Source organism: Phyllostomus discolor, chromosome 10, assembly GCF_004126475.2.
Source record: "Phyllostomus discolor isolate MPI-MPIP mPhyDis1 chromosome 10, mPhyDis1.pri.v3, whole genome shotgun sequence".
In the NCBI taxonomy this organism is placed as follows: Eukaryota; Metazoa; Chordata; class Mammalia; order Chiroptera; family Phyllostomidae; genus Phyllostomus; species Phyllostomus discolor.
Genome location: NC_040912.2, coordinates 20,996,261 through 21,019,976, shown reverse-complemented (window position 1 = coordinate 21,019,976; position 23,716 = coordinate 20,996,261). Strand labels below are relative to the sequence as shown.

At 36.3% G+C, this 23,716-nt stretch overlaps 1 protein-coding gene across 2 annotated transcripts in view; it reads right to left on the bottom strand.

The window, feature by feature from the left end:
• Positions 1–23,716, bottom strand: part of DGKB (diacylglycerol kinase beta) — a 601,974-nt gene that overhangs the window by 479,853 nt on the left and 98,405 nt on the right. For both annotated transcript variants that reach the window (XM_028525894.2, XM_036010554.1), the window contains exon 3: positions 1,559–1,635. In XM_028525894.2, coding sequence (XP_028381695.1) covers positions 1,559–1,635 — 77 coding nt within the window. The remainder of the gene's footprint in view (positions 1–1,558; positions 1,636–23,716) is intronic.

Sequence of the window (23,716 nt, the reverse complement as noted above, 5' to 3'; positions counted from 1 at the left end):
CATACAGTGACTAATAATTCTCATTAAATATATAATATCAGTAAGGCTAAGTCTTTTGAGTCCATTAAATAAGAAATCACTGTAGTAAAAAGGCTACTATGCAAATAACATCACATTTCAACTGAATTTATGACCAGCAGCTATCTTTAGGGAGAAAAAAAATGAATTTTACCTCTGAATATATATTAAATATGCATGTTTTCAAATATGGTTGGTTATTAATGAAATTTTGGAGTCTGATATTAATTCAGTAAATTTGGCATCTTTAACTTTCCCACTCCCTTTTTTTGTTTTTTAGATTTTTCAGTTCAACAAATTTATCTGCCAGCATTTTTTCTCTTACTCTAGATAACCTAGGAAGAAACAATGTGAGGAAATGCATGTGAGATGTGTCCTTCTTTCTCCAAAATAGTAAAATGGGAATGGCTTAAAATTACTGAACTTCCCCATAATTTGTAGGCACTAAATACCAACTGCTTTAAAAAGGAAATCTTAGATTAGACAGTTTAAAAAAATACTGTCATGTATCAGAATGTAGACAGAAGAAAATATGGTGTGCAAAAGAGCTCATTTTTTAAAGAAATACTGAAAGAAAATTATAAAACAATATGAAATTTTTATGGTTGGAATTTAGAGATTGGGTTTTGATTAAAATATAAGTTCTATAAATCCCGGAGAAGTACAAAATTGAAGGACAACCAATAGCCCTGCTCTTCTAAACATTCAAAAGCACAATGACAATAATAAGAAGTCATATTTTAATTAGCAAAATAAAATCTAGATGGCTAGATAATACATCCAGGCAAAAATAGTTTTTTGCAAAGCTCAGTTTGTTTTAACTCCCATAAACCCAACTGTGACTTGGTGAAGCTGCAAAAGAACTCAGAAGTGATGATCAAACATTTAACATCTCTCAGCTAAGAGTAAATGGAAGGTTATTTAACAAATAATTAGGAAGGGAAAGGCATCCATTCAAGCATGGCATTCAAAAGCAATAGACAGGACATGAAGTTATAATAAGGAAAGAATGTCAGAAGCTGAGAATAGGTAAAAACAAGATAGGAGCAAAAAATTCCACTCTTTTTTTGTCCAAATTGGCTCTTTAAATTAATAGATCAGTTATATCCATCACAAAATCTTTTTCGAGTCAAGAGACTAATTCCCTGAAAAGAGTAATTCCCTTGTCCTACATCAATGTTCATTTGAGGTTTAAATTTCTAAGTCATCGAGTAAGAGTCAGGCACATTTTTTGTCCCCTTCTATCTAATTCTGTTTTCTGATTCCAGGAAAAGGATCAAAAACTGTATTTTAGATGATCTATACCCTTTCATGCACAGACCATAAAAATATTATTTTCATTAGCAAAATAATTTTGGATTAGCAAGGTAGTGAACTACAACATTTAATATAACTCCCAGTATAGCATCTTATTATAAACTTCATTTTGTTTACATTATGGTATATGGTACACAGCATATATATTTTTAAGAACTACTCACTAAGATATCCCTCCTCCAAGTAGTTATATCAAATTTAAAAAGGAAAAAAGAAGTTTTACCCCTTCTGGATTATACTTTGCAAGCACACCATTACCATGGAATTCTTCAAGAACATCCTTTAACTTCTTTGTAGAATCTGTAAGAAACAGAAAACACACAAATGTTACACATGCCTGCTGTGATTACAAAACGTAGTTGTGAAAGAAAGACCCCCTAAAGTATTAATTATCACCAACAGATATTAATTTTAAAGTGAACATATAAAGTGTTCTTAACCACTATTGAATGGCTACTTAATTGCAAAAGGCAATCATATAAAGGAAAAACAGAAAAAAGTATGTTTTGCCCAAGTGTATTACCCAAGAGTGGAGTCACTGATTATCTATTGAATATTACATGAATTGACGAGCAAATAAAGGAATAGGTAGGATGTTTTTCTTTTATTTTGATAACATAATATCTAAGTGAATGAAATAAGTTTAGTCCTTTAAAAAAAACTTTAGAGAGAGGGGAAGGAGAGGAAAAAGACGGGGGAAAAACAACAATGTGCAAGAGAAACATCGATCTGTTGCCCCTCATTGGCCCCCACCCTGGGACCTGGCCCATAACCCAGGCACATGCCCTGACCAGGAATTGAACTGGTGAACTCCTGGTTTATGGGATGACATTCAACCCACTGAGCCACGCCAGTCAGGGATGAAATAAGTTTAGTTTTAAAAGAAAAAGAAAACACAGGTATTCATTAAACTTTCATCATTTATACTGTGCAGTTTGCACATATTACAACATTAACTAAATAAAAACCCTGCTGAATAAACAAGAAAAATAAAATGTGTATCTAGACCTTAGTGGTAAATCCATTCAGAGGCATGCTATAGATTTTAGTATTTTGTAGGTATTTCAGAGAGAATTTTCTGAATATGCATAAAGCTTGACACTAAAGCTTATTTTAATTCAGTTAAGAAACAAATTTAGACATGTTATCAAAAAGTACTTTAAATGACTTTTCCAATATTTTAAAATAAGTTTTAGGACTTTAAAATGGTGACAAAAGAATGTTGGGAAATAGTATCACAAAAGAATAAATATTAAACTTTAAAAATTATATATAAATATACTATAATTACATTTATTTAATCTACTAAAACAATACTCTCTCATAACTATCAAAATATATTTTTTGACCAAGCAATATCAGAATTATAATACATTTAAGGTAGAAGAAAGCAATAGTTAACAAATGAGTCATCTAACCCAATCATAGTTAAATAACATTGATTTTAAAAAAGCTTTTAATTAAAATATAAAAAATAAGCAGGAGATTCTTAGTTTTCCATTAGAGAACAGGGCATAGAAATTGTTTCCTAGAATTTGAATGTAAGCCTTCTGGCCTATCCCCAAGATTCTGTGATATTTGAACCACCATAATATATTTCCCAGTCCCCCAAAACTAATTTACAAATGAACTTTTGAAACATCATATTAGAAAATCCACTCTTAGATGCCTTGGAGGACATCATGCCTACCTATATTTGATGATATGAACATTCATTTGGAATGTACAATTTTGTTCCTTTATAATGTGAATTCCACGGGGTTTTCTATTTGTGTGACTGTGGTTTTTATTGCAATAAAATTCATGTAACACAAATTTGCACTTTAACTATTTTAAAGTATACAATTCAACATTTTTGGTATGTTTGCCTGGCTTTGCAGCTATCACCCCACAATAAAACCCATATTCTTGACATGTCACATGAACAATATCACACAGTGCATTGTCTTTGTGATCTGGCTTCTTTCACTTAGTCCAATGTCTTCAAGGCTCTGCTTTCCCCCCACCATATGAAAGTAGAGTGTCCCTATGGCACATTTCAAAAACCAAAATGGCTGAATACTGAAAAAGCAATTACCACTTATTAAAAGCAAAAATTCTCTTTGGATGTTCTTGAGGTTAGAGAAAGCAGGTACTAGTGTAGGTCTTTTGTAAAAGCAAAATGTCATAAAGAGAACTTTTGAAAAGCAAGAGATTCCTGTTTATGTATGTTGTAGCATGTTTTACTATTTCATCCCTTTTTCACAGCTAAAAGCATTTCATTTTCTGGATATACTTCTCATTTACCTATTCACCTGTTGGTATCAGTGAGTTGTTTCCATATTTTCACTTTTATGAACAGTACTGCTGTGAACATTCAAGTATGTATATTTCCAGACAAAAATTTTTTAGTCCACTTAGGTATATACCTAAGACAACTGCTGTGTCATATGGAAACTCAATATTTAACATTTTGAGGAACTGCCAAACAAATTTGCATAGAACTATACTAGTTTACATTCCTGCTAGCAATGTATGAGGATTTCAATTTTTCAACATTTTTGTGGACACTTATTTGCTACTTTTTTTATTATAGCTATCTTAGTGGCTATAGCATAGCATATCTATAGCTATGAGTGGTTTTGATTTACATTCGATCAGTCATTTGCTAATGACAAATGATGTTCAATATCTTTTCATGTTTATAGTCATTTGTATTTCTTCTTTGGAGAAATGTTTGTTGGAGTCTCTTGAACACTTTTTAAATTAACTTGTTTTTTTGTGTGTGTTATTGAGATCTTCTGGTGTGTGTGTGTACTTGTGTGCTACCAGGTGCATGAAACCTGTAAAGGTTCCTATGTATTTCTGTTTCAGTATATATTTTGCCAGCACTTTCAATATTGTGATCAAAGTTAACATATTATGCCATGTACCTGGCTGTAGACTATAGGTTGCCCTAGGGAAGAAAAGGTACATTTTAATATTTTGCACAGCACTCAAACTTATTCCAAAGCCAACATAATAGAATTATAACAAATGTTATGATCCAATGGATCAGAGCTATTGCTACCTGACAAAAATGACAGTAATAGCTTCAACATGTCTTAGAAATGTGCATTACTTCAAAGACCACCTTGTATATCTAAAAGAGACAACTTACACCAGAATTCTTTGTGAATGATTAGGCACTACTATAAGTTAGCACAATACCTTTCACTTCCTCTTGTTTAGGGAAGTAGATGTAGACCACTCTGTACATACCTTATAGAGATATACACATATACAGATACATAACTTATAGGATAACATATCCCATTAGACTGTACATATTTTAAGCATATCTTAGCCCCATGATAAAATTAAAAGGGAAGAAAAAATTTGATTTCTTACACACAGGCCTTCCACAGAACTACCCAAAGTTGGGCTTTTCATTTCAGGTTTCTATACAAGTAAAACACATTCAAAATCATTTATACATGCCCAGAGAAGATAACAACCCTAAAAGTTATTCATGTCATTTTTAGTAGCTCATCAGTCATTTATATTGGAATATGCTTAATGGAGTAACTACCTGAAATAAATTAATAAATAAGAGCCAAAATCTGTGACTCCCATTCCTACAAACTGAATGATCCTCAAGGCTGATCTTGGTCTGAGGCACTATAAGGAGCTCTGATTCATATTAAGACGAATCACCATCAACTCATCTTGCTCCTTTTCCAACCTCATCGTATCTTTTTTTACTTTTTTAAAATTTTAATTGTTGTTCAGGTACACTTTTCTGTCTTTTACTCCCATCCCAGCCCACATCCCCCAGCCCTCCCCACCTCCCTCCCATTTCCACTCCCCCCTAGTTTTTGTCCATGTGTCCTTTATACTTGTTCCTGTAAATCCTTCCCCTTTTCCCTTAAAATTCCCTCCCCTATCCCCTCTGGTCACTTTCAGCCTGTTCTCTATTTCATTGTCTTTGGTTATATTTTGCTGTTTGTTTGTTTGGTGGTTTAGGTTCCTGTTAAAGGTGAGATCATATAGTATTTGTATTTCAGTGCCTGGCTTATTTTGCTTAGCATAATGCTTTCCAGTTCCATCCATGCTGTTGCAAAGGGTAGGAGCTCCTTCTTTCTTTCTGCTGCATAGAATTCCATTGTGTAAATGTACCATAGTTTTTTGATCCATTCGTTTACTGATGGGCACCTAGGTTGCTTCCACCACTTGGCTATTGTAAATTATGCTGCTATGAACATTGTGGTGCATAGGTTCTTTTGGATTGGTGTTTCAGGGTTTTTAGAATATAATCCTAGCAGTGGAATTGCTGGATCAAAAGGCAGATCCATTTTTAGTTTTCTGAGAAAATTCCATACTATTTTCCATAGTGGTTGTACCAGTCTGCAGTCCCACCAACAGTGCACTAGGGTCCTCTTTTTCTCCACAACCTCTCCAACACTCGTTTGTTGCTTTGTTCATGATAGCCATTCTGACTGGTGTGAAGTGGTATCTCATTATGGTTTTAATTTGCATCTCTCTGATAGCTAGCGATACTGAGCATCTTTTCATGTGTCTTTGGATCCTCTGTATGTCCTTCTTGGAGAAGTGTCTGTTCAAGTCCTTTGTCCATTTTTTAATTGGGTTGCTTGTCTTCTTAGAGTGGAGTCGTGTAAGTTCTTTATATGTTTTGGAGATTAAACCCTTGTCTGAGGTATCATTGGCAAATATGTCTTCCCATACAGTTGGTTCTCTTTTTATTTTAATACTGTTTTCTTTAGCTGTGCAGAAGTTTTTTTATTTTGATGAGATCCCATTTGTTTATTCTTTCCTTTATGTCCCTTGCTCTAGGGGGCATATCTATCAGTAAAAATGTTGCTGCGAGAAATATCTGAGATTTTCATGCATATGTTCTCCTGTAGGATTTTAATAGTGTCATGGTTTATATTTGAATCTTTTATCTACCTTGAATTTATTTTTGTGTATGGTGTAAGTTGGTGCTCAAGTTTCATTTTTTGCACATAGCTGTCCAGTTCTCCCAACACTATTTGTTGAAGAGGCTATTGTTACTCCATTTTATATTGCTGTCCCCCAACCTCATCATATTTTAATATTTTGACATCTGAAGTTTACCCATAATCTAGTCCCTCCTTCACAATATAGTTTAGAAATGAGAACATTATCTTGTTCTTCTATTCTGTTCCAATACTTGTCTCGGGCCAATTCTCTTTAAGAATGAGATCTTGTCTTGCCTGGCCAGTATTCTGTAGATGAGGATTTTGGTAATAAACAACAGGAAATCTCACATACCCTGCCAGGACCCCATAACCTCTAAGCAGAATCTGGTACATAGACTGTCTACACATCTGCTTAGATTTCCCAGTTGCATTAGATTGGGAAAATCTTTCTGTTGTGTTCTGCTCACCTTCATAGGAGAACACACATTTATTTATTTTACAACTCAGGTGTTTTTTTGATTTGTTCTTATTACCTATCACCATAAATATTCCTATCATTCTGATTATGTCAATTCTAAATCCTGTCTGTTCCAAACAACGATGGGGCAGAGGGGAGGAGAGAGAATGCAGGACTAAATTTGACCTATCCTCTGGTACAAGGTAGATACTAGGGAAATGACACCTGAAATAGATAGTAGGCAAGTGAAAGGCAGAGTCTCAGGCATTTTTCAGCTAATATTGGAGCTCCAAGAACAAGAGCACAGTGACAGATTCTGGGCTGAGCAAGGCTGAGGAATCCAGGCAAGCAGCCAGCCAGGCAGGCAGCTGTAAGCTGGGAGATCAATTCACAGTTAATACGTATCTGCAACAGAACAAAGGCTTGGCAACCAAGAAGACCGACAACTGAGGTGCTGGGCTGCTAGTTTAATACTTGGGATAAGGGATCAGTACAGATGCTCAGCACAAAATATTGGATCTCCTAGAAATCAAAGAAAGGTCGTGATTTGAGGCAATTCTGAAAACCAGGGCTAATTCCAGAGGCACTAATGTGTGGCTTGGCTAACAGGACAGAGCCCTTGGAGAAGAGCGCAGGATACAACTGTTGCTGTTTGACTAGTATATTGGTTTTACCAGGAAGTAGTTAATAATAACAACCACAATAGGGAGAATTTTTCCCCATAGTCTTATTTATCTGTTTACTTAAATTTATATTTTATTGTATTTTTGCCATTACCATTTATTCCTCTTTCTCCAGCCCTGGCAATCACTACCCTGTTGTCCATAGGTCCTTTTTCCTTTTTGATCCATCCCTCTGTCCCCTAACTAGCCCCCACCCTGACAGAATGGGGTCATTTTAGATGGTCTTTTCCATCACCATCAATATCATCCAAGAACTAAAGTGGGACTGAGCCCAAAAGTGGGAAAAATTTTGTTGGGCAAACACCTTTACATGCTGTGACAGGTGAAATGTATATGGTGACTCACTGAGTATGTCTTATGGCTTGTCTTCCCTGCACCTGCTCTAGTGCATTTGTTCCCCGTGAATCCTCTCATGTTTGACTGACTCAGGGAATATACAATGCCATGAGAGCTAAATGTGGTATATTTTAGGAATGTACAATTAGAAATGTTCTGATTTTTTACATGATTTTCAAAGAAAATTTAATTCCTCTTATATAATTCTAAAATAAAAATAAATCAACAAGTGCATTTGGCAATGTTTAGAAAATGGAAGAATCAAACAAATTAATGTGTCCTAAAAATTCGACATGAAAAATGAAACACTTTTAGTTCACCTCATATCCTTTTAGGTGTCTGTTGCATCTTGAATGAGCTTCCTTTGTGGTTTGACTGCCTCTCTGCATGCACTTGTCAGATTAATCACAAAGGCCCCGTAGAGTAATGGAAAGATTTAAAGCCAGATAGATTTGGATTTAAGTCCTGGCTCCACAGTTTTTTGGCTGAATGTCCTTGGGCATATTTTTAACTTCTTTGTGGCTCAGTTTTCCAATACTCAAAGTTGGAATAATGATATGGACTGTTCAACTGTGTCTTGCAAAGTGTCTGGTGCCCAGCAAATCCCTGCTCATTTACTCTATCCCAAACATGACTTCAACACATGATCGTCATTCGATAGTTTCCTGTTGTCTTTGGATTAAAGCACAAACCCCTGTTCTTGGCATCATAAGTGTGTCAGAATATGACCCCAAACTATCTACCAATAATTATTTTATATGTTTTCCTTATTTATAATTCAATATCCAGTCATCCAATTACCAATGTACCCTATGATTTTAGAGTTCTTTCTTGCCTCATGGTGTTCTTTTCACCCAAGATTCCCTTCAATGTCAAATGAAGTTCAAGCATGACGTGTGCCATAGTTCACCTGCCACTTGTAGACAGACTCTCTCAGAACCTCCTTCAGGGACAACAGATAGCAACGTACCCTCTATAGAACTCCCCATAATAACTTTATTAGAATCCACACCTGATTTATGCATTACATACTATTAACACTACTAATTAAACTTTGCATGTGTAGTGCTTCACATTGGAAACTGTTTTCCCTTATTATTTCTCTTAAAACTCACAATCACCTTGTGACTGTATAAAACTACATCTCCAATTAACTAACACATTAAGAAATCATGATTAAAGAAATCATTACTTCTTCAAAAATCACACAGCTAAAAGGGCTTGAACTAGTGATCCAAACTCTTGTGTGTGACCCAAACCTGTTCTCTCTACTTTGGGGGAAAAAATAGTAGTTTCCATTACAGTGAAGGCATCTACTTTGGACTCCATGACTATTTGTCAATTTAGTTCAGGGAAATTATTATCTATTTTTCTAGTACACAGAAACATTCTATTTCTTTTTGTGAACTTAACAGATGAAGAATATGTCTTCTATACACAAGGAATGTAACCAAAATCACATGGACATTTTTAAAATTAAAGTTTTTCACTGCATTTTATTTTACTTTTGTTCAGGATTACATTTCTTTTTGATAATAAAATTAGAATATGTGTGTGCTGTTATTTTGAAAAACTTTAACATATATGTAGATTTTGCATATTTATTTCATGCAGTTATAAGAATATATCTTCAATAATCATTAAAGTTATTTATGTTGCATTATAAGGGGAAGTATATAAAAAAGACAGGACTATTGAATAGAAGTCAAAAAAATATTCTGCAAATAGCACATTCTCATTATGCCTCATGACAAAGCCTTTTTGTTTTTTTGGTTGTTCCAAAGTAAATATACTTTAATGTCAAAGCCAATAGTTTTACCATCCAAATAATAGTCACAGCTGCTGTGAAAAGATGATCACATTTCACTGTTAACACCAAGATGATCCAACTTATACAATGCTTCTGTCATTTGTATAAATAACAAGTTTTTAAAGAACTGGCTGTAGGTTAATAATGTCATCCTTTATTTGCCAAAGTTGACGATGCCATGTTTCGATGAGGACATATGGGTTTCCAGGGAAAAGCAAAGGCTCTGACTATTGGAGAGCAGCTGCCAGAGCCTTCAGTCTCATACTTAATACAGGACTATGGAAAAGCCATCTTTTGGTTCTTTCAACCCAGTGCTTTCAAAAGTCTCCTCACAATCTAGGCTTCCCTGCAGTTTTTGCCCCCATCCCAAAGGATATTTGCGGCCTCATAATGTTTTCCCATGCACAGCCAAAAGCACCTCTGCAGTGGCTTTTTTTAGCCCCATAGTAAATAGGTTTGTGTAGCTTTCACTGTTTAACTGGAGTCTTTTCTACTTTAAATACTGAGCTAGAATGAATGTGCATGTAACATATTAGTATTGAGAACAAAGTTAAATTTGATAATTCAAGGTTCCCTTAGCAATACAGTATTTAAAACAGCAAAAGAGCTAGCTGTATTGTTGTCCAACTCAAACAGTTTTGTGTCTAGCCCAGCGGTCCTCAAACCAGGATCCCTCTTAGGATTATACAGCTCACTTTTGAAATATACAGATGTCATCACCAGATGACATCCTGCTCTCCATCTACAAGTTTCTCCCCATTTTCCTTGTTAGTTCAGACAGCTAGGGGGGGGGGGGGGGTGGTTAGGTGATGGAGGGACTGAGCAAGAAGGAAAAAGGACTCATGGACATGGACAACAGTGTGATGATTATTGAGGGGAGGAGTTATAAGGGGACTAAATGGTAATAGAAAAGAATATAATAAATATTAAATCAAAAACTAAAATATATGAATGCCTGGGCCCAAAACACAATGATGAAAATGGCATTGGACTATAGTGGATCCAGACATGCGGATTTTTAAAAAGCTTTTGACAGGATCTTACACGCAGCAAGGGTTGAATTTAGCACTGCTCTGATCCATTAGAAGATGCACAAAGAAATTCAGAGTAAATAAGCAATCTTTCCTGCTATATTTTCCTATATATGTGTGTGTATATATGTATATATACATATATATTTTTTCCTGGCTGCTGTTCAAGAGATGTTATGCAAAAACATAACTTATTAGAACATTTTGTTCAAAAATTTATCTTGGCCTCATGTCACAAGTGCAAACATACATTATTTTGGAAATCCAGAAGACCCAGATATTGATATTATTATTAATGCAATTTCCCAAGTGATATAAAAGATGTTCTCCTTAAATTGTAGTCAGCAGCTGAAAAGAAACACCCACAGAACTATTGAATAAGGTATTTGGAGGACTCGTCACCAAGAGTCAGAAGTTCATATCTACTTGTATGAAAATTACAATAAAAGTACAGAGAGCTTGAATAAGAAATACAGAACTATTGTAAAAAATAATGAGTCATGTTTAGCAGTTTATGTGCTAAATGAAATCTATAAACCTGGATTTTTAAATACCCTAAAAAGAATATTCTAATGACACAGCTAGACTTGGAAGAACTATGAAACAAAAAGCTCTGAAGCTGCTCTGAGTGCAAGTCTCCTCCGTACATGTCCCTGCTAAGTTCTTGGGATCAGTGTTACTTGAAACGATGGTGGGCACAATGTCTTAGAGAAATACATACAGCAATACACACTGCAGTGACTGCTTCTATTTATCTGGAATGACAACTATTTAATTCTAGAATAACTGTTGATCTGAGACTATGAATAAAATTTCCCTTTCCCTATTGATATTCATTATTTGCTAATAATCCTCTTAAACAAGCATTCCTTAAAGTTCTTTCCTGCATTTCCTATTATTATTTTTCCCTTCATCCCCCTGTATTTAACTTTTAGATGGTGCATCTAGTCCAATATCTTGGGCAACCTATTTGTAAGAGTGGTTCTTTGAGGAGACAAAATATTGGATAACTCTGTTAACAGACCTAAGCCAGCTGGACACTACGCTAGAAGCCCATCAGATACTTACATCAGATTTTACTGTGTAGAAAATTGTATTAAGAAAATAGATATGTGTTTGAGCCACTCATCTACACAACAATCACAAATTGATACTGAAAATATAATTTTAATGAAGAATTATAACTGGTGATTAAATTGACTGGTATGATTCAGTGGTGTGCTGGTGGAGGTTTAACTGTGGAAGGTGCTAAGGGTTCACTTGCAGAGTTTGCTAACTGGCCTGCTGTAAACATTCCCACCATGGCCATTTTGAGGTTCCAATACGACCTCATGAACACGAAGCTGGAAAGAGATGCTAACATTCAGCTCACATGAGCACTAACTTTTGCATTAATCAATGTGTAATTGTGTGTACCTTAAGGAGAATAAACAGGTCTTTCAAAACAAATAAAGACAAAGAGGAAAATTTCAAATATTTGAGTGGCATGTATTGAGTTTAGAACAAGTACTGTTCCAAGTATTTGGAATATATACTATTGCAGCAAACAAAATATTCTTGCTCATATATTTTGTAGTCTAGGGAAGAAAAACAGAAAATAAACATAATAAATAAATGTAGTATATTAGAAGATTCCAACTGTTATGAAAAAAAAAACAGTACAAGGTAAAGGGGAATATAAGCTTGCAGAATAGTTTGCAATTTTAGATAGCAAGTTTAGAGTGCACTTCTTTAAATGGTGACATTTGGGCAAAACGTTGAATCTGATTTATGTTTTAAAAGACATACTTTGTTCATGTAAAATGAATGAAATCTGAAAGTTCTGTGTATTATACTAATGTCCACATTCAAGTTTCAACAGTATTTTATAAACTGTAGTTATATAAGATGTAAAGAACCGTAACTGATACATAGGGTCTCCTTGCCATGATTTTTAAAAAAATAATTTCCTGTGAATCTATCATTATTTTAAATTATTTTGAATAAGGAACACTTTATTGTATTTAATATAGACTTGTGCAGGAGTAAAAACAGGGAAATAATTAGGGGATCATTACATTAATTTTATAGAGATCAGATTACTTTGCATGAAGATATTAGTGGTGGTAAGGAAAGATGGACTATTATGAAAGTGGAGCCAAAGGCTTTCCCAATGACTAAATGTGGTTTGTGAAAGTGAAGTGTCAAGAATGATCCCCCCAAATTTTATGTTTGAGCAATTAGAGGGATGAAGTTGCCACAGAGAGGAACAGGGAACACTACAGAAGTAGCGATATTGGGATGGAGAGTTTCACTGTCCATTTTAGGCATTTGATATCTGAGAAATCTATTAGACATCCAAATTTAGCCACTGAGAAAGCAATTATACATAAACATGGAATTCAGGAGAGAATCTAGGCTAAAGAACTAACTTTGAGTGTTATTTGTAAATTCACTCTCTAAGCTCACAATCCACATAATATCATAAAACCGTGTGATATCACCTGGAAAGGGACTTTAGAAAAGATATCAAGGACTGAGACCTAGAGTACTGGGAGGTTCAAATGTCAGGAAAAGAGGAGGAATCTGCAAGGAGACTAAGAATAAGTAAGTATCTAGTAAACTAGCAAGAAAAGGAGGAGAAGTAATGTGTCATGAAAGCAAAGTGTCACAAAATATCAAGTAAGATGAGAGGCAGAACCTGATCATTGGATTTAGTGAGAAGAAAGTCACCTGTGTCCCTGTTTATAACCATTTCAATTTAGTAGTTAGGACAAAAGCCCAAGCAGTTTGCACTGAGAAAAAATAAGATGGGAGGAATGGAATACAGCAAATATAGGCAACTCAATCAAACAGACTGGCTCCAACAGAAACAAAGATTTAAGCAGTAGCTGAACTGCAGGAAGTGGATTTAAGATAATGTTTTAAAGAGGAGGGGAAAGAAAACAGCATGCTAATAAAAATGATCAAAATTGAACACGAGGAAAAAGAAGGGGACTTCTGGCCAAGATGGAGGTATAGGTGGACACACCATACCTCCAGGCACAACCAAGATTGGAACAACAACAATTTAGAAACAGAATAACATCCAGAACTGACAGAAAACTGATCTGAAAGGAAGTCAGACAACCAAGAAGTTGAAATAGACCCATTCATCCAGATTGGTAGGAGCGGCGGAGACAATCAGCTAGGCGCGGGTTGTGGTGCGGAGAGCAGAGAGAGTTGGGTGCATAAGGCATCCAGGGGCACGTAAAGCATCTGGGGCACACAAAACCACAGCGGGTGGACCCTGAGTGTGCCAGCGGCAGCTGGCAGACCCTGGCTGAGGGGTGGCAACCGGCAGACCCAGTGAGGCGGCGATTGTAAAGCAAGGCAGTGTGCGCAACCCAGGATCCCAGCGCTGGGAAATAGAGCCTTGGGACACTGATTGAGGACACCTATGGGAGTTGAGGCGCACGGAGAGACACCCAGCCTCACAGGAGAGGTCCCTGGAAGGTCCCACAGAGTACACAAGCCCACCCACACGGGAATTGGCACCAGAGGGGCCTAGTTTGCTTGGGGGAAGCAGCAGAAGAGACTGAGGTCCCTTGGAGAACAGAGCAACCTTCATTGTTCCCTCTCAATCCCGCCCCCACACACAACATCACAATCCAGTGACTGGTGAGCCCCACCCTGGTCAACACCTAAGGCTCCACCTCTTACAGTAACAGGTGCGACCACACCCCCCCCCCAAAAGAGAGAGAGAGAGAGATGGCTTACACAGAAGAACAAATCAAACCCCAGAACCCATCCTTTTAAGCAACCGAGAGATAGCCAACCTATCAGATGCACAGTTCAAAACACTGGTGATCAGGAAGCTCACAGAATTGGTTGATTTTAGTCGCAAATTAGATGAACAAATGCAGGCTACAATAAGAGACATTAAGGAAAATGCATAGGGAACCAATAGTATGGGAAGGAAACTAGGACTCAAAACAATACAGTGGGCCAGAAGAAAGAAAGAAACAACCAAACAGGAAAGAATGAAGAAATAAGAATTCAAAAAAAAACAAGGAGAAGCTTAGGAGCCTCCAGAACATCTTTAAACATTACAACATCTGAATTATAGGGGTACCAGAAGGGGAAGAGGAAGAGAAACAAGTGGAAAAGTTATTTGAACAAATAATAAATGAGAACTTCCCCATTCTGGCAAAGGAAATAGACTTCCAGGAGGTCCAGGAAGCTCAAAGAGTCCCAAAGAAGTTGGACCCAAGAAGGAACACACCAAGGCACATCATAATTACATTAGCCAGGGTAAAAATGAAGGAGGGAATCCTAGAAGGAGCAAGAGATAAGGGGACAGTCACCTACAAAGGAGTTCCCATCAGACTGTCAGCTGATTTCTCAAAAGAGACCTTACAGGCAAGAAGGGGCTGGAAAGAAGTATTCCAAGTCATGAAAGACAAGGAACTACATCCCAGATTGCTCTATCCAGCAAAGCTTTCATTTAGAATGGAGGGCAGATAAAGTGCTTCTCAGATAAGATCAAGTTAAAGGAGTTCATCACCACTAAGCCCTTATTTTATGAAATGTTAAAGGGACTTATCTAAGAACAGAAGATTAAAAAAACATGTATAGTAAAATGATAGCAAACTCACAATTATTAACAACCACACCTAAAACAAAACCAAAAGAAACTAAGAAAACACTAGAATAGAAACAGAACCACAGAAATGGAAATCACATGGAGGGTTAGCAACAGGGGAGTGGGATGAGGAAAGAGGGGGAACAGGTACAGAGAATAACTAGCATAGATTGTAGGTAGAAAGTAGATAGGGGGAGGGTAAGAATAGTATGAGACATGTAGAAGCTAAAGAACTTACAAGTATGACACATGGACATGAACTAAAGGGGGGAATGTGGGTGGGAGAGGGTATACAAGGTGAGTGAAGGGGGGAAATTGGACAACTGTAAGAGCATAATCAATAAAATATATTTAAAAAAAGGAAAAAGAAAAAGAAGGGAAAAACCATAGCATGGAATGGTAACTTTAAATGAGTAAGAAAAAATGCAATCTCATTCACAGCAGAAGGTCTGGCTTTGGATGGACGCATGGGCAGTTCACCTAAAGGAGACTGCAGAGTATATAGGTTTACAAGCTGGGAGGATGTAGATGTCCAGTTGGTGTATGTAAAGTTCTGCTGTGACTACTTTACTTTAGTAGATGAGAGAGAAATAAAGACCACCAGCTGAGAAAAGAGGAGAGGGTGTGGTTTGAGGAAAGTACTGAGAAGCCTTGATGAAAATCATCCAGGAGATAGCAAAAGTGAATGGGCAAGGGAGATGTGCTATGCCAAACAGGCCACGTGGAAGGCCACTCAGCTATAAATCAGGTGGAAAGTTAATATTCTAGGTTTGTGGTTTATCCATCTAAGGGCGGTGGAGTGGAGTGGAAGGGCAAGGAAGTTAAGGAAGGAAGTGAGATGATTTTAATGACTTCTCATGAGGGACTGCATTTGAGTTTTCCATTATTGCTTCAGTTCAGGAAGGGTCCACTGTGTGCCTTGCTGGTCACCTTCTTCAGGTTGAGACAGGACAGTTTCTGGCATTACTATGTTTTTTAGAGCTTCACACCCTTGACTCAAAGGCCAACCTTCTCTGTACCAGCCATAATGGGATGTGGAAAAGAGAGATTTTAATTCAAGTCGCTTTCTATGAGTGTTTCCCAAGAGGTTACAATACCTCTAAGGATCTTCTTTATTTTTTCTTCATTTTTATATTCTGTTAAGTAGCTACATATGCTTGGACGTATTAAATTATGTCTAATAACTGTCTTTTCAGCCTTCTTTCTTGACCAGAAGCTGATAAAATAGGAAGCCTGAGTAGTTCAGCTCTAGGTAGAGCCATCATTCTTAGTGGTGAACGAAAGCATAATTCTCTAGAGAGACATTGAAAGTTTCATGTCCCCACTTCACTGCCTGCGCTCTCCCCTTCCTGTCTGATGACACTGTAACCTTCCCAGCATGCACTCGCCTAATTCATTTGAAGAGGTTGAATAATAACAATAAGATAATTCCGGAAACTTTCTGCCCCTTCATGACACTTTCCAACTTGTAAGGTTGAAGTTACGTGTTTTTTTTTCCCTTACTCCTTTGCTTAAAGTATTCTCATTTATCCTCTATTTTTTTCTATCATTTCCAGAGTGATTTTAGGTCATTTTTTTACAAATGGCATTCATTCTATTTTCCCCAGAAAGACAGGCAGCATTTTAAAATAGATATAATTGCAAGAAATCATCATTTCATGTAGTATTGTTCAAATACTTTCTTCACAAATACCATGTGAAATCTCCAAAGTAATGAGCCCATTTTCAACTCGATATTTAGATTTTTACATTGACAAGTGCTGCTTAACTGCCATTCACTACTTGTGGTGACATGATTGCTATTGGTAAAAGGGGATAAAAAATATCCTCTTGTGTGTCTGCTGGGATGAGTGCCTGGCACACAATTAATATTCGTTAACTCAGTCCTTACCATCATCTGTATTGTCAGATTTACTCAGAGGTCTGGGGTTATAACCTTGATTTCAGGTTATTCTCAAATTTCTTCATTTCTTTTGTATTTTCACTTAGATGCTTCAAACTTCCTACTTCCAACAACCAGGATATAGGACAAAATGTTTTAAATTAAAGTTATATTTAAATGATCAATTTTAATTTTTTGTTATGGAAAATGTACTTTCATAGGTAACAGAATTAAGAACAGTCATAATATGCCTTTCGATAAAGGTATTTAATGAAATGCGACTATGAGTTACAATTTTGAATCTGTATTTTATTAAAAAATTTTAAACCCAAATTAGTCCAGAATATGAAATCTTCATGTTATTTATTTTAAAATTTCTTATATGGGTTAAAAAAACACTGAGAAACCAGACATCCTGGCAACAATAGAGTATTCTCAAGTTGCAATGCTAATAACATCCTGTTTTAAGACAATACAAAATAATCAAAGTTCCCAATCAGTTACTGACCATAAAATTTTCAGCTCTGTACATTTACCAACAAACACAATATTTGGATATCTAGAAAAATCAAAATCTATTTCGTTTTTGCCATCTGTATTTCAAAAAATGTAATTTGCTTACATACAAATTTTAAAGAACATAAACTCCAAAATTTGCCACCCAAGTTTTAAATTCAAAGCCAGACTCAGGGAAATGTACCATATTTATTGTGTGGTTTTATGTATCTACTTATTGTTACCATGCCCTGGAGACTGTAAAAGCTTCATTGTGAAAAGGAGGGTTATAACTATACATGGAATTAGAAGTAGTTGAGAGATTTGCTTCCAGATCTTGGGTCTTAGATGATCTGTATGGTCCTCTTATACTATTAAAAGTACTATAAATACTGTGAATATTAGTAGAAAGTCTCTGTCTAGTGTCAGAGGGACCTCCATTTTCCTTTTATAATATTGGGGAAATTAGAAGAAATAATACTTAAGGACTCTTCCAGCCACATCATTCTATAATTCAGAGCTAAAGATACCCTAGGAGGATACTCAGTCCCACACCACCTAAACATTTCCCTTCTAATATTCTCATCTCTAATTGTTACTTCCCTTTATTCTTATCTGACTTTTGAACAGAAGGTTCAGTTTGAGGATCTTGGATATTTGTAATCCCACTACCAAATAAACTGAAAAAAAGAGAGAGAGAAGTAAATATTTCAGTGCATTAAAAAATATGTTTTTCTGCCCTGGCTAGTGTGGCCCAGTTGGTCGGAGTGTCATCCTATAAAAGGTTGCTCATTCAACTCCCGGTCGGAGCACATGCCTGGGTTGCAGGATTAGTCTCTGGTCCAGACACAAAGATCCCAAGGCTAGGTGTGTACATGAGGCAACCAATCAATGCTTTTCTCTCAAATCAATGTTTCTTCCTCTCTCTCTTCCTAGCTGTCTAAAAGCAATGATAAAATGTCTTCAGATGAGGACATTGCTAAAAACAAAATAAAATAATGTGTTTCTGACACGCCAAATTCCCCATGATATGAGAAACTCTAGTAATATTAATACCAGTATTATATGAGAAATATGTTTAAAAATTATACTAATTGTGATAAGTAATCAGCTTTGATCAAGTTCCCTGTAAGCTAAAATTGGTAATTTTAAACTAAGAACTTTACCTACACTGTGTGTAGGGATATTGTGGCTTAGTTCCTCTGAATATCATTGTCATGCAAGTGCTCAGAGGGAATCTATGGAGGTTTTTTGTTGTTGCTGTTGTTTAAATCTTGCCTTGACCCACCTGCTTCATGCTTTTTATTTTTTTAAAAGATTTTACTTATTTATTTTTATTGAGAGGGAAAGGGAGGGAGAAAGAAAGGGAGAGAAACATCAATGTATGGTTGCCTCTCACAGGCCCTCTAATGGGGTCCTGGCCTGCAACCCAAGCATGTGCCCTGACTGTGAGTTGAACCGTCAACCCTTTAGTTGGAAGGCCCATGCTCAATCCACTGAGCCACACCAGCCAGGGCAGAGTTTTTATGCAATTGTCTCTCTCACAATCTACATTATCACATTGGTATAGTCAGTATAACAACCTCCAAAAGACTGCCATAATTTGCTATTAATTTTTTTTAAAAATCGATAAAATGCTAAATACATATATTGGCCATTCTGAGTGAGAGGATTTCTCACCCCTTAGCTGAATTTCTAATTGCCATAAATCTAATAAGATAAAGGCAATTCCACATTCTTTAAATATTTTTAAGGTCTAAAAAAGAAGTAAATGACTAAAGGTGATGATTTTGTGTTAAAAAAGAAAATACAAAAAAAGAAACAATTAAAAAGTTCAGTTACAAATCAAGCCTGAGATGGTTTTCAGAGGACTGTGCACACTGCAGTACTTAAAAGTCAAGAATGAGAAGATTTCAGTGAGAGAGGCCACGCCAGCCTCTCTAATGAATTGCAGCATCCAGTAATCAATGTGCTTCCACTACAGAGAAAACTGTCAGTCATGTTTGAGGGGGGAAAAACAGCCAGGAAAAGAAATGCTCCCAAAGATAAATAACACTGTTTATTAGTTTCTCAAAACTGTTGTAAAAAATTACCACCCTTGGTGGCTAAACACAGCAGACATATATTTTCTCATAGTTCTAGCAGGGGTGGCAAACTCATTTTCAGTGGGGGCCACATCAGCCTCACGGTTGCCTCCAAATGGCCAAATGTCATTTTAGGACTGTATAAATGTAACTACTCCTTAACAGTGAAGTGAGAACTCGGCACTTGCCACCACACCAAGTAGAAACAAGGAGCCGGCCAGATAAAACAAGGTGGAAGGACGGATTCAGCCCTTGGGCCATATGTTTGCCACCTGTGCTAATCTAGAGGATAGAGGCCAAAAATTAAAGTTTTCTTAAGGGTAGTTCCTTCTGGGGGCTCTGAGGGAGAATCCATGTCATGCATCTATCTCCCTTAGTTTCTATAGCTGTTAGAAATCTATGACAAGCTTGTCTGTCAACCACATTAATCTCTGATTCTGTTGTCACATGTGGTGTCCTCTCCTGTTCCTCTCTGTGTTTTCCCCTTTGTCTTTTCTAAGAACATTGCACTTAAAGCCCACCCTAAATCCAATATGAGCTCTTCTTGAGATCCTTAACTATATTTGCAAAGACCCTTTTCCCAAGTAAGGTCACCTTCAGAGGTTTCAGGGGTTAGGACTCATACATATGAGGGGGGATGAGTACTGTTCAACCCACTACGCACTGGATTTTGTTAGAAACTTTAAAATGATGTCAACCAAAACTTCTATGGAGACATGGCTCTGAAAAATCCAGGATCTTAATGGAATTTTGTAGTTTATTTATTGTTAAGTAGTAGGTTGAATCAGGTCCTCTGAGAAACACATACAAGAATGTCTAGAGGCAGCTCTGAAGGATTAAAAGGGGAGCAGGAGTAGGCAGGGAGAACCTTCAGACTGTGAAGTAAGTAGGTGTACCCCTTGGAAAAGGGGACAAGAAGGAGGAAGACAAGAAAGGGGACAAGAAGTAGCATAGCCTCCGATGTGACACCACTCTGAGAAAGTCTCTACCAGGCCAGTGAGGAGCTCCTGAGCCCACAATGCCCACTGCAAAGAGTGCTGTGTTGTAATCTGGAATTATCACCACCACCAAGCTTGGTCACTGCCTGGAAGCAGCCCAAGGAGGGCATGGCTTCAGCATCAATACTGAAGTAAGTTCAAAGTTTAACGACTAAATGATGAGAAGATAGTCAAAGTTCAGGTAGAAAGCCTTCTGTCACATTTCATCAAAGTTCTACGAAGAATTCATGAAAAAGGAACATTTGGCAAATACAGCTCTTTTGATATCTCTAGGGCATGTGCTGCTTGGGGACATTATTCCAGGATTATTGATTACGAGATAATGTATAGATGACCTTTATGTCTTTCAAAACCACTGTTATTACAGAAGGGTACTGGCAACTTTGAAGGGTTATTACATAAGGTCAGTGATGTAGTATCTGAGGTGGGGTACTGATGCAGATGACTTTCCTCTGATGAAGGATTAAATAAACAGTCCTGATAGCAAAAAAATACTCAAATTGGTCAACTCTGCTGCAGAACAGATCTCCTGCCTAAATGGTAAAGTATGAAAAAAAATGACATCGTTTATACTTTTCTGCTAAACTTCCAAAATTCTTACGAATAGATATAGGCAAGCACACATCTCAGATCTAGTGAAAAGGTCAGATTTCCTGCTGTGGGCAGCAAAAATATTTGAGGATAGCTCATATGCAAATAGTGAGGAATTACAGCAAGGAATTTGTTCACCTTAATTATGACTGTGCAAGAAGAGAAAGCATAAATACTGGATGTAAATCTTTAAAAAATTTAGATCATGCACATAAAAATAATTGGGCAAGTGTACGTGATGATGACATGAATATGACTATCACATATTCTCACGCTATCACCAATTATATTAGTATAAACCAAATGAATGGAAACAGATGTGGAATTTGAGTTTTAAATCTCCTGTTGCTACTCTCTGTGATATCAGTTGATAGTCCACAGACATTTGTTCCCAGAGTCAAAGGGCTGACAGGAGGAAACTGGCCACTGGTTCCATGTACCAGACATGGCCTTGTACTTGGATGCATCCAAACCTCAGACAGGTCTTACACCTTCCCTCTCCCACCCCTTTACCAGCTGCCTCCTACTCATCCATCTCCTTCAGCAAGCAACAGTCTTCAGTACATCTCCCAATTCTCTTTTTGCCACTGAACTTCAATCAGGAAGTATACAAGAGTTTGATTTTAAAAATTACCTTGTTTCTTGTTTTTGCTTTGTTTTAAGGGTTATTTTTAATCATTGTGTCTTTAACACATTGTTCATATTTCAAGTTTCTGCTCTAATTGTTACTTCTCTTAATTCTTACCTGACATTTGAACAGAAGTTTCAGATTGAGGAAACTTCTAAGATAATTTATATCTAATAATCTTAGGTAATTCGTATCTAATATTTTAAAGGGCAGTATCATTGTGTACTGCACACATGTGCACTGATAAGCCCATAAAGTGTTAGACAATTAGGTGCAAATGATTGAGTAATTAGTGATTTTTTTATGCAAAAGTCTCTGCTGAGTTTTGCATCCATGTTTCAGTATAATTAGGTGGGTATTTTTATAGGTTGGAAATGCATTCTTGTTTTCCATATTAAATGATAATGGCATAGAGGCATCTACTATTAAAAAATTAATAGTTCATTTTCAATAATGGATTAGATTCAAATAAAGAGGAACACATCTGTTACACTTATTAAGTAGAAATAGAATGTATGTAGGAAGTGAATTAAGTCAATATAATTAAAGAACAAAGGCAGTAACAAAGAAGAGACCAGAAAAGTGAGAAAAGCCAACAACAGCAATGAAATTTAACCAAGCAGACTGAAGGGTCCAAATACTCTGAACAGTATAATCCCCAATGTCAGCTGCTCAAAACAAGGGGTCCTTTCTTCAGGTTTGCAATTAAAAAATGCAGAGTAATCAATAATGAGGGGCACAGAAACATGTAAGCAGACTACTTCCACAAAACTCTGGAAAGGATTATGGAAGGGCTTTTGCTGTGGACAAAGATGAGATCACCAAGAGATGTAAAGGGACCATAAATAAAAATGATTATATTGGCTCACATTTCTGGAAAGTTCTTTTGTATTGCAAACTGTCAAATATCATGATAAAAGCATATTAATATTAGATTATTACATTTTTATGAATACATATTGCCTCACATGTTTTTTATGGTGTCCACTGCAAATGGGGAAAAGACAGACAATAAGCTCATTATTCTGATGGTGTGACATTTATAAATTGGCTTGAATTACTAGAATGTGTGGCAGCCAGCTGTCTGGTTTGGTTTTTGGCCCTTACTTGCATTGGTGTTATTTTCTCTCACCTACAGAATTGGAAGGACTACAAGGATGAGTTAAAAGTCTGTCTGAATGACTGGGCAGAAAAGTTTCGGAAGCCATGCAGAAATCATCTGGATGTTGTTTTGTGATAGAAACACCTGGCAAAGTGAGGAAAGTTATCTCTTTCAAAGTTAAAGTTGGTCTGGAGAACAGCTATTTAAATTAGAGACATTTAAGAAATTAAATTTCCAATTATTACCTAGCAAGAGCTTTGCCTAAAGCACATTATCCAAACACACACAAAATTATAAAGCTGATTCTAAATTGTTCTACTTAAAATCTGAAATTTAAAAACAAACAAGAGGCAATGTAAATGGAATATGTCAAAGATCTTATATGTTTCCTCTTATTCATATATTATGGTCATTGTCATTTTGACACTGGTTTTGCTTAAATGTTTCTCAGAATGAGGTTATCGGATTAATGGCTTTTAACAACTGGCCCTTTGCAAATGTTATTTAAGCCTTAATCAGATTATAATTGGGTATCAATCACCCTTTTCTTCAATTTAAAAATCTGTGTAGTCATGTGCAGCAATCTTCTTCAAATTAATTAGTCTTTTAATGAAAGTCCACGTTAATAAAGACAGATGGCCAACTAAGTAAAACTGACATCAGATTTATCCAAATTTATGCGATTTTTCCAAAATAATTTGTTATTGTCTTAGAATTCTCCAATTGCTTTCCTCCTTCTCCTAAGCCTTCTTTTCATCACAG